General features: G+C 41.1%; 1 protein-coding gene across 1 annotated transcript in view; it reads right to left on the bottom strand.

Annotated features, from left to right (window-relative positions):
* Positions 1 to 9,531, bottom strand: part of LOC110525932 (A disintegrin and metalloproteinase with thrombospondin motifs 12) — a 51,692-nt gene extending 42,161 nt beyond the window's left edge. Inside the window, exons 1-2 of the mRNA XM_021606454.2 lie at positions 9,201 to 9,531; positions 8,523 to 8,884 (exon numbers count right to left, since the gene is read on the bottom strand). Coding sequence (XP_021462129.1) covers positions 8,523 to 8,884; positions 9,201 to 9,315 — 477 coding nt within the window. The 5' untranslated portion in view covers positions 9,316 to 9,531. The remainder of the gene's footprint in view (positions 1 to 8,522; positions 8,885 to 9,200) is intronic.
* Positions 9,532 to 12,537: the final 3,006 nt, after the last annotated feature.

Raw genomic sequence — 12,537 nt, forward strand, 5'->3', positions numbered from 1 at the left:
CAACGTTATTTTGATTAATTTATTCATACTATTTCATCCTTCCACAAGATATAGTCCCGACACACATCTAGGGTTGCTATCCAAGCCGTCTGGTCGTTTGTTCTATTGGTTCGGTTGCCAGAGACGCGACCCAGTCGTTCAGTCTTTTTGTTCTGTATCTATGGACGTGACCCAGTCGTTCGTTCTAAATGTTCCATTGCCATACTGGGTGGCAACATTATTATCCCTTGCTTTCTAGCTAGCCAACAACAGTCACGTCAAACAGTGCAGAATAACAACTGTAGCTGCCTTTGCATTTGTTTAAGCTGTTTTTTGGATACATCCAAAACAATGAGCTAATGAAGCGCAGTAAACTATCTGCACTTTGTTTCATTTGACCTTTTTTCAATTTACATTTCTTTGTATATATCCATAAAAATTATGCTGATTCGTGATTTCGACTGGCTGAGACAAGCTGCCTGACTGTCTGTCTCTTCTCGACACCTTCATTACTATGGGACAGCTGGAGATTGAATTTGAATATTTTGTAACAATGTTGCAAATGTCGGAGAGACACAGAAAGGTTTATACAAATCTCCGCTGTTGAACACAAGATGTTAGTCTAAAAGAAATGTGAGATAATGTCTAGATGCTTTTCATAGTGGAGAGCAAGTTTATAAATTGCCTGGCTGGGCTGATAAGACAGTGGATTGCACAGTCAGATGGAACAGAGTAAATAGGCATATTTTAACGTCATATATTTAGCCGGTGGTAACTTGTGGAATAGACACCGACTGGAATGCGGTTATAACCAATCAGCATTCAGGATTAGAACCACACATTGTATAATTAAGCAATAAGGCCAGAGGAGGTGTGGTATATGACCAATATAACACGGCTAATGGATGTTCTTATCCACGACGCAACGCGGAGTGCCTGGACACAGTCCTTAGCCGTGGTATATTGGCCATATATCACACCCCTGAGGAGCCTTATTGCTATTATAAACTGGTTACCAACATCATTAGAGCTGTAATACTAAATGTTTTGTCATACCCGTGGTATATGGTCTGAAATACCATGGCTTTCAGAATTTAGGGCTCAAATCACCCAGTTTATAATGCTTAATAGAACTCTGTGGTGCTGCTCTGTTGCAGAACGGCACTAACTTTCGAACGTCAAGTAACAAGCTGCAGATTTGTGTTGTGAAAACATGGGCTGTTTCTAAATGAAATCCGCTGAATACAAAACTATATAGGAGACTAAATATATATTTATTTACAAAGCTAAACATACTGAATTTCAGGATCCACCCTCTGCAAAGACAATCTGTTCCTGTTTTCATTGTGTATGCCTGAGTCTTTCCCTTTAAATCGGCATAGAAATGGCCCCTCTCAATGTTAATTGATCGCGATTATAGGCAATGAAAGCCAAGGATCTGGAGGTGAAAATGAAGAAGTATGAAGCTGATTTTGAATGGTCCAACCAGCGGAAACACCTCCAAATGGTACCACCTCACAACACCAAATATGGAAGAGATACAACCAAGAGAGGCTAGCAACAATCACAGCAAATAACATTTTAATTTCATCAACACTGTCAAGTACAAATATATTAAGGTTATAATATTTCAGAGAACAATCTAATGATTAATTCCATGTAATTTATGACATAGAGCAAATAAAACTACATTATGAAATACATTTCATAGCAGCCTCTTGAATTAACCCGTTTTTCTCTACATTGTACAGCTGTGAGTGAACGCCCTACATACACTACATGACCAAACGTATGTGGACACCTGCTCATTGAACATCTCATTTCAAAACAATGGGCATTAATATGGAGTTGGTCCCCCCTTTGCTGCTATAACAGCCTGCACTCTTCTGGGAAGGCTTTCCACTAGATGTTGGAACATCACTGCGGGGACTTGCTTCCATTCAGCCACAAGAGCATTAGTAAGGTCGGGAACTGATGTTTGGCGATTAGGCCTGGCTCACAGACAGCGTACCAATTCATCCCAAAAGTGTTCGATGGGGTTGTGGTTAGGGATCGGTGCAGGCCAGTCAAGTACTTCCACACCAATCTCAGCAAACCATTTCTGTATGGACCTCGCTTTGTGGAAGAAAGGGCCTTCCCCAAACTGTTGCCACAAAGTTGGAAGCACAGAATCGTCTAGAACGTCATTGTATGCTGTAGCGTTAAGATTTCCCTTCACTGGAACTAAGGGGCCGAGTCCTCCACCAAACTTTACAGTTGGAACTATGCAATCGGGCAGGTCGCGTTCTCCTGACATCCTCCAAAACCAGATTTGTCCTTCAGACTGCCAGCTGATGAAGCGTGATTCATCACTCCAGAGAATGCTTTTCCACTGCTCCAGAGTCCAATGACAGCAAGCTTTACACCACTCAAGCTTACGCTTGGCATTGCGCATGGTGGTCTTAGGCTTGTGTGCAGCTGATCGTCCATGGAAACTTATTTCATGAAGCTCCAGATGAACAGTTATTTTGCTGACCTTGCTTCCAGAGGCAGTTTGGAACTCGGTAGTGAGTGTTGCAACCGAGGACAGGCTATTTTAACGCGCTACTCGCTTCAGCACTCAGCGGTCCCGTTCTGTGAGCTTGTGTGGCCTACCACTTCATGGCTGAGCCATTGCTGCTCCTAGACGTTTCCACTTCCCAATAACAGCGCTTACAGTTGACCAGGGCAGCTCTAGCAGGGCAGACATTTGATGAACTGACTTGTTGGAAAGGTGGCATTCATTGACGGTGCCACATTGAAAGTCACTGAGCTCTTCAGTAAGGCCATTCTAATGCCAATGTTTGTCTATGGAGATTGCATGGCTTTGTGCTCGATGTTATACACCTGTCAGCAACGGTGTGGCTGGAATAGCCAAATCCACTCATTTGAAGCTGTGTCCACATACTTTTCTGTATATAGTGTATATGGGTATTATTCTACACACAGGCTATTATTCTATGCACACACACTGGTCTCTACCTACACACTCACACATACTTACACTGACACACACACACACAACATACATAAATACGCTTCTGCTACAGCTCAGTCTGTTATCTGTCCTGTTGCCTAGTCACTTTACCCCTACCGAAATGTACATACTGTAGCTATCTCAATGACCTCGTACCCCTGCACATCGACTTGGTAATGGTTTTTATTCCCTGTATATAGCCGTGTTATTTTTTACTCGTTATTGTTTTTCACTGTGTACTTATTCCTCTTGCCACTATTTCATATTTAACTCTACATTGTTGGAAAAGGACACGTAAGTAAGCACCGGACCAAAAATCTACAACTACTTTTCAACGTCCATGGTCCTCTGGTGCTTAGTGGGTGCGGATACTGGTTACAGTAAATGGAAAGAGAGGGGGCTCACATGGGTAGGTGCCAGTAAGCCGGGACAGGTAACATTAACTGGAGAGAGAGAAAAGAGAGAGGAGGGAAGGAGGGGTTGTCCAGACTGTTTTTACACTCTCGCTTTGACCACCAGATGACAGAAAGAGAGAGAAAACATGTATGTGCTGAACATAACAGTATGCCAGTGGAAGGGAGGACAGTAGCAGGAGACCCTATGTGCTGAACATAACAATATGCCAGTGGAAGGGAGGACAGTAGCAGGAGACCCTATGTGCTGAACATAACAGTATGCCAGTGGAAGGGAGGACAGTATCAGGAGACCCTATGAGCTGAACATAACAGTATGCCAGTGGAAGGGATGACAGTAGCAGGAGACCCTATGAGCTGAACATAACAGTATGCCAGTGGAAGGGATGACAGTAGCAGGAGACCCTATGAGCTGAACATAACAGTATGCCAGTGGAAAGGAGGACAGTAGCAGGAGACCCTATGTGCTGAACATAACAGTATGCTAGTGGAAGGGAGGACAGTAGCAGGAGACCCTATGTGCTGAACATAACAGTATGCCAGTGGAAGGGAGGACAGTAGCAGGAGACCCAACTGTGGTTTGTGACTACTATGAATTCCCATTGTAGCCAATTAATTACAGTAATTCCGTTACTTATAATTATGTTGCCGAATTACAAGTTTTAATCACTTAATAACACATAAACAAAAACGGATATCAGTAAAAATACTAATTGGTAGGTCTACCTGAACTTGCATTATCCTCCCTCCTCATGAGGGAGAGAAATTAGAAAATATCTTAAAGATATGTGGGTTTTGTTAATGGAATTACAAGGCACAAGCGAATGTTTCTTAAACTTACAGAAGGTAAATAATTTATTCAAATGATTAAAGTGTTGATATTAGTTGGCAGGGGTCTTTACTTCAACATTGTGTTTTGATGTATTTCTAATACCTTTTAAGACTTTTTCTGGTAGATGTTTTCTGTGACCCCTTTTCCATCCGTTTGACCAAAAATCCAAGCCATTACTTAAGCCTAATTTCTAAGGAAAATGGTTGAAAAATGTATCTATGCCTTCATTTCCCAGAAATATATACTCTTAGCTTTCATTAGACACACAATTGAATATGCTTCTATGAACTTCACATATTGGTTCTCATGGGTCCTTTACATGGAAATGAGTAAAAAAGGGTGAATGGGTGAAATGTCTATGGGTGAAGTGAAAGTAGGTAAGAGTTAAGGTTGTTAAAGCAGAAGAAAGTTGACGGTTATGCATAAACAAAACTTAACGGTTAAGGTTAAGTAATGGTTAAGGTATGGGATAAGGTTAAAACGGGAAGAAAGAACATTACAATTACCCGCCACCGGGATTGAACCTGCGATCCTCAAAGCCGAAGCACATGGTTTAAGCCCATCTATCCCCATCCACAACACTGTAGCAAGCCGCGAGCCTACGAGATGGCAATACGCGCTCACATTGCCCCTAGTGGACAGCATTGACAGCATCTCCTAACGTCCTGGGGACCTGGAGAAACTGAATACCTGAATACTGAAGTCGATCTGGTGTGATCTCACTGGGGTCACAGCCTAGGAAACATTTAGGAGCAACTGGATAACAAATGCAGGGAGGTCTTTGCACATTCCCTGTCTCTTTGCTCTAACCCAAACGCATTCACAATCACAACAGCTGTATATACTCAATGACATGTATTTACAAGGTTTGGCTTACTGAGCGACTGCAAACCAAACATGACTGACAGACACTGAGACAAGACCTTGCAGCAGAGGCATTCCTGATGTGACAAGAGTAAACACTGAGAGACATCCATCACAGGCCATTTACTGACAAGTCTGATCAAATACAGAGGGAAGTTCCTCCCTCTTCCTTATCCTCTACAGAAATAAATCAGGGACAATACGGAAGTCTCCCCTTTGTCGCTCTCTGCTGTCCAGCTGTTTTCTGGTTAGCAGACAGAGAGAAAAACTCAACTGTCATTGTGATAAAAATGTAAGTCTTCCTTTCCTTTGTAGATAAAAGTAGGTTTCTTATAAGAAACATACAAGAATTCTAAAAATACTGCCGCCTTGTGTTTGTGTGTGACACTAATCCAAGTTTTACTTCAGCCTCTTTGTAAGTAGTAGCCATAGAAGCCACATTCTCAAACTTACTCTCTGTGGTCAAACAAAGAGAAACATAACACTGCAGATTCAGGGAGAGAGAGAGCTGAGAGTAGAAGACAAATGTGGGAGAAGACGGGCGAGAAGGGAGAGAAGGAGGAGAGAAAGAGCATGCAAGAGAGCCAGAGTCTCCCAGTAGACCGAGAAGAGGCGGCGGATGCAGACGTTTGGGGGCTACGAAGCTAAAGTCCTTCTGCAAACAGTCAGGAAATCTTTGAAGGCCGGACCAACAGACGAAGTACTGTCAGTCTGAGGGTTTGCTCAACTGTGACCAGCCAGACCACATCCTCTACTGCATATTTTACTACTTCTCTGATGTCTCTCTCCTGTATATTTTAAAGAAGTTACTCTGACCTTGGGGAGGCAGCCGCTTCTATAATATGTGAATGGTAAACAGGCCAAGAAATTACACATACAAAATGTCCTATCTAAGCTAAATCAATGTGGCTAAATCATAATGAGGGTACATATCTCCTTATTTCAATTATATTTACCTGCTTCTAAATGTGGTTCATTTGTGAAGCCTTATATTGATCACTGAATGACAGAGAAAAGTATAAGGATGCATTGGAGAAGGATTACACTGGCCCAACTACTCAGACGGCGCCCGACAGCAGTAAACACGTACACCTCGCCGATGTCGGCCTGACAGCGGTATATTGTTAGTAGATTGCGTTCCATTTAGAAGGTTGGCGGGAGGGTGGCTGTGAGTGTAGGAGGTCGAAATGCATTCGCGCTGCACCGTCACATGGCCGCTCAGCATCACAGAGTTGGCTGTAGATCTTGTAGACATCAAAATTGGGACCCAGATAGCACACATACCAGTACCAGTCAAAAGTTTGGACACACTTACTCATTCTATGTTTTTTCTTTATTTTTATTATTGTAGAATAATAGTAAAGACATCAAAACTATGAAATAACAAATATGGAATCATGTAGTAACCCAAAAAATGTTAAACAAATCAAAATCTTATTTTATATTTGAGATTCTTCAAAGTAGCCACCCTTTGTCTTGATGACAGCTTTGCACACTCTTGGCATTGTCTCAACCAGCTTCATGAGGTAGTCATCTGGAATGCATTTAACAGGTGTGCCTTGTTAAAAGTTAAGTTGTGGAATTTCTTTCCTTCTTAATGCGTTTGAACCAATCAGTTTAGTTGTAACAAGGTAGGGTTGGTATACTGAATATAGCCCTATTTGGTAAAAAGCCAAGTCCATGTTATAGCAAGAACAGTTCAAATAAGCAGACAAACGAGTCCAAATTTGAGATTTTTGGTTCCAACTGCTGTGTCTTTGTGAGGTGAACGGATGATCTCCACATGTATGGTTCCCACCATGAAGCATGGAGGAAGAGGTGTGATGGTGCTTTGCTGGCGACACTGTCAATTATTATTTAGAATTCAAGGCACACTTCACCAGCATGACTACCACAGCATTCTGCAGTGATACACCATCTCATCTGGTTTGCGCTTCGTGAGACTATCATTTATTTTTCAACAAGACAATGACCTAAAACACACCTCCAGGCTGTGTAAGGGCTATTTGACCAAGAAGGAGAGTGATGGAGTGCTGCATCAGATGACTTGGCCTCCACAGTCACCCAACTTCATCCCAGTTGAGATGGTTTGGGATGAGTTGAACCGCAGAGTGAAGGAAAAGTATCCAAAAAGTGCTCAGAATGTGTGGGAACTCCTTCAAGACAGTTGGAAAAGCATTCCAGGTGACTATCTCATGAAGCTTGTTGAGAGAATGTGAAGAGTGTTCAAAGCTGTCATCAAGGCAAAGGGTGGCTACTTTGAAGAATCTCAAATATATTTAGATTTGTTAAAAAAAAATTGGGTTACTACATGATTCCATATGTGTTATTTCATAGATTTGATGTCTTCACTATTATTCTACAATGTAGAAAATAGTAAAAATAAAGAAAAACCCTTGAATGAGTAGGTGTGTCCAAACTTTTGACTGGTATTGTACGTCTGCTCAAAGTAGTAACGATGTATACATGATACATCGGGAAGCTGTAGTATGGAGAGCGTTAGCACATTGACAAGATGTCTTGCAGATGTTTATATGTCGGCCAGGCATCAACATTCTATTCAAATGTCTCGGGTGTTGTCTTGCCAATGTGCAAAAACGCTCTCTAAACGATATATTCCCTACGCATTTTGATACCTCGGCCAAAAGTGTGCGAGCTGACTGGGGACAAGTGTCACAAAAGAACAGTTGTTTTTTTCTTTGTATTATCTTTTACCAGATATATTGTGTTATATTCTCCTACATTAATTTCACATTTCCACAAACTTCAAAGTGTTTCCTTTCAAATGGTACCTTTGAAATGGTACCACGAATATGCATATCCTTGCTTCAGGGCCTGAGCTACAGGCAGTTAGATTTGAGTATGTCATTTCAGGCAAAGATTGAAAAAAAGGGGCGGATCCTTAAGAGTTTTAACATGGTTTAGCAATAGCCTAATAAACTTGAATCTTCTCTCTTCAGTTTACCCCCAAACAAAATCACGTATAGTCTAGTATAGTCCCATTTAGCTCAGTTGGTAGAGCATGGTGCTTGTGGGTTCGATTCCACGGGGATAAGTATGAAAAATACAAAAATGTATGCGCTCACTAGTAAGTTTGGTCGGCTAAATGACTAAAATATAAAGCTTATTGTTTTTCATTATTGCCAGTATAATTTAACAGCTTTGACATGCATCCTCCAAACCGCGCCTGAAGGGCAAATGTTATCAAATGCCGACACCTCGGTGACATCTTGCCAATTTGCAAACGCTCTCCATACTACATTTTATTTGTATTTATTTATGTCACGCTTATTTTACATCAGCGCGATGTATCATGTTACATCGTGCAGACATTGGCGAGACGTATACGTCCTGTCTGGATATGTCTTAAAACCAGTGAAAATAATTAAAGATGACATGGAGTTAAATTCCAATAATGGTCAGTATCCTGGTTTCTTACCAAGCCTTCACAGGTGCTGATGGCGGCTGTCCCGCGCGCATTAGTAGGATCCGTCACGGTGCCGATCAGGTGGCACGCATTCTCCCCTGTGGTACGGTGCTCAGTCCGGTTCAGACTTCCGTTCCGCCACTCCAGAACATATTTGTTCGACACCAAATAGTTGTTGACTGTTAGATTAAAAAACAAATTGCGACCTTTGTAGGTCACCTTATAATAAACGCGTCCCTCCAAAGTCCCCAAGTCTCGCTTGTGCCGCACGCGCTCAAAGCGGTGTGCTAGGGAGTGGGAGAGAAACTGTCCATCGCTGTCAACTTTGACTGGATGAACCATGGACACATCCGACTGGGACTGGAGAAAGCGACCTGAGGATAACATGGAAAAGTAATAACATTAGGCCAGTTGGATACAAATAACCACTACACTGAAATGATCCAATACTTACAATATAATTTCCAGATCAATCAGTTAATCATTTATCAAATTATAAATTAATTGATCAACCTGCCATTTGGCTAAAATTATGCACAAATGCATGCACTAACTTTGTAATGGCTAACTACGATGTGTGCTGTTTGTTGCATTGAATCTATGCATGTAAGTGAAATTGCGATTTTATTGTTGCAACATTGTTGCAGTAATTATAGCCTAGGCTAGTTGTAACAACTGAGACACACTGACCTTGTTCTTCGTCTGGAGAGAGGCTACCAGGCAGCGAGAACTCGACATGGCTGGCAGCCAAAAACAAAACAGAATGTAGCAGAAAAAGAACCCGGCTCACACGCGGACATCGCATATTTCATCTAACCAAAATCAAGAGATTGAAAAATTTTCACTGGCATTGATGTTTCGATTGTGCTTTAGAGGCGGTCCAGCGACCTGTTTGTTCCATCAACAGCCAGCCATGATAAGGAGGAAAACATAGGCTGCATCGAAGAAGACCGGGTATAGGCTACAGAAGAACATGGTAAAAGTGGGAGAAAGCTCCAAGTTTGAGAGGGAGGGGAGGAGTGTTGTGAGGATAGTGTCTAATTTCTTTCCATGGGCGAGAGGGGAGCAGGAGCAGTGTGGTTTGCAGCTGCGACGCAGTGGGAGATAATTCAAACAGAATAGGCCACAGGCGGCCCCGGGCCAAAACCGTCCCAATATTGTTTTTTTTCCCCTTCACCAATAATTTAGTAAATCTGTAGTTACAAGTATTCCTACGAATAAAAAGAGAGACTTACGTGATCATGTCTCAATGTAATCAAGTTATGAAATGTTTATGTTATTTTCAAATACAATCTCTTTTTGGGTTTACTTGTGGTCAATTTGCTGCAAATTTCTATAAATATGTTCAGGCCCTCTGACCATGCGCTCAGACAAAAATCGTCCTGTGACTGAATCTAGTTGCCTATCACTGGACTATGCCATCTTCTCCCTAGTCTAATAATGTACTACAGTAGCCTAACATTCCTCCTTATAGTCCTAGGACCTTACATGTTCTGTTGAGAGGCGAAATGGCTCTGGAAGCCAAAACAGCCAAATAGTCCATCTAAACGTGGATAGATTCACAATTGCGGTATGGTTCTAGAAACATAAAGCCCTCTACTTAAATACCACTTTAAAATAACTTCACAAAATGACAAAATCTGTCTCGGTTTTAACACAGTTGCAACCAATAGTATTTTTCAGTGACAACACATTTGTTCTGAGACGCAGATTGTTAATTAGCTAAGTTACACCTCTGTATTACGTCAGTTTTTCTGTAAACAAGTGCTGTAACATGGAAAAATGACCGTGTGGGAACCCTAACCCTATAAAGGTGTGTAGTAATTTAACCTTTTTTTAAAAATTATTATTATTTCTTACTGATATTAAAGATACGTTCCTTATGTTTCCAAAACCATACCGCAAGCGATGCATTTTAACGTTCAGAACGAGCGTCGGGGCTCTTAATTAACAAAACTCCCCCGCCAGAAGATACCTTCATCAATAGGCACTAAAGGTAGTTAGTCTATGAATGGGTTATCTCCTCCCGCGCTTTTAGAAAGTAACCGCTGCAAACTTCACGCTCTAAACTGTTTATTCAATATTTCATTTGAATTCGATGTCTTGATAGGCCTATAATTTGTATTATAACTGTGTAGAATTGCTTCCCTTTTCATTCTCAGTAGGCTTTGCTGTTAAGTCTCTGCAGAGTTTAATTTGAGAGCTACTCCTCCACCCAATCTAGAGTCAGAGTGGTGTTTTATGCAAATTGATACGTCCTGGCCCAGACTACACAGTGGGATGTGCTACATTCCCAACATTCTCACCTGTTTGTCGAGCAAGAAGCCCTGTTAATTGTTACATTTATGGGGTCTGTCTGGAGGAGTGTGGGGGTGGAGTGTTTGTGTTTCTACTCCGCATGCATGCATGCACACACACACACACACACAAGCACACACACACACCTCTCAGTAAACCACTGGGGGATTCCAGTCCACAACAGCCACTAAACAAATTTATATCTGTAGTAATAAAGCAATTTTATTGAGACTTTTATGTAATGACAGAAATAGCAACCTCCAGCTATTTCAGTCCTGGTAAGTAGTGGAGTGGTAGCCTACCACACCCACATACTCAAAGCTGGGCAATAGAGATATATAATCTATTATACACATCAAAGGGAGATGGTGTGGCATTATTGTCCTGCTGATTATGACGTTTGTCATAGGCACAGGATACACATGGTAAAGTACACTGAAAGGCTTACTTGCAGGCTCAATACATTCCATATCTAGTTTGACTGATTATAAATTGAGTTGGGGCAGGGGGCCAACTTGGTGAATTTGTTGGTTTGATATGTTTTTTAAACTTTAGATTAAATAACCTATGATCAATTGCTTGCCTAAACAAATAATTGTATGTGTTTAGGCTGCTTTCAATGAAAACCATTATTGTTTTATGTCCATGGAATCTCTTGTACTGTAACGACCTAAATGGAAGACATTTATTCTGCCAAGACACCAGATTCTGTCTTATCCCATAGCAATGTATCTAAATATATGTATCTGTTATCCTATAGCAATATATCTAAATATATGTATCTGTTATCCTATAGCAAAATATCTAAATATATGTATCTGTCTTATCCTATAGTGTAACACTCATCGTCGGTGGAAGGAAGAGTGGACCAAAGCGCAGCGTGGAAAGTGTTCATGATATTTATTTTCAAGAAACACTCAAACAAAAATAACAAAACCAAAAACGAAAGCGAACAGTTCCGTTAGGCACAGACAGACACTAAACAGAAAATAACACCCCAACAAAACCCAAACGGAAAATCACAACTTATATAGTGTATGATCCCCAATCAGAGACAATAATAGACCTCTGATTGGGAACCACACTTGGCAAAACCAACAAAGAAATAGAAAACATAGATATTCCCACCCGAGTCACACCCTGACCTAACCAAACATAGAGAATAAATAAGGATCTCTAAGGTCAGGGCTGACATATATCAATATATCTAAATATATGTATCTGTCTTATCCTACAGCAATATATCTAAATATATGGCTCTGGCTTATCCCAAAATGTTTCTTAAATCAGAATTATGATCACAGTATTTTTTAAATTATCAGTCCCAGAGCTGTTTCCCAAACAGACCTCCAAAAAGCTGCTGTTTATTGTGAAACAGACTGTAAAAAGTGTAGAAGTGTGTGTGTGTGTTAAATTAATGAATGAATCGGCAGTTAGTGACCCATCCCTTTCAGGATTAATTGACACATAAACAAATATTAACTGATACAACATTACAAGGATTCACAGTAATAACTCTTCTGGGGCTTCATTTATCAATCATGCATAGGCACAAATCTGTGTGTAAGCCACGCGTGAGCTCATTTCAATGCAAAGTGTGAGATTTATCAGAGAGGAAGAGAGAGGCCCAACTCGGGGGAAAATCTGTCTCTCTCCAGCGTTTTTGTTGTTTCACCAACCAAGCAAGGAGTTTTTGTATGGAGGTCAATGAGAGTGTTGAATTTGGTCA

The sequence above is a fragment of the Oncorhynchus mykiss genome, chromosome 6 (assembly GCF_013265735.2).
Source record: "Oncorhynchus mykiss isolate Arlee chromosome 6, USDA_OmykA_1.1, whole genome shotgun sequence".
Taxonomy (NCBI): domain Eukaryota; kingdom Metazoa; phylum Chordata; class Actinopteri; order Salmoniformes; family Salmonidae; genus Oncorhynchus; species Oncorhynchus mykiss.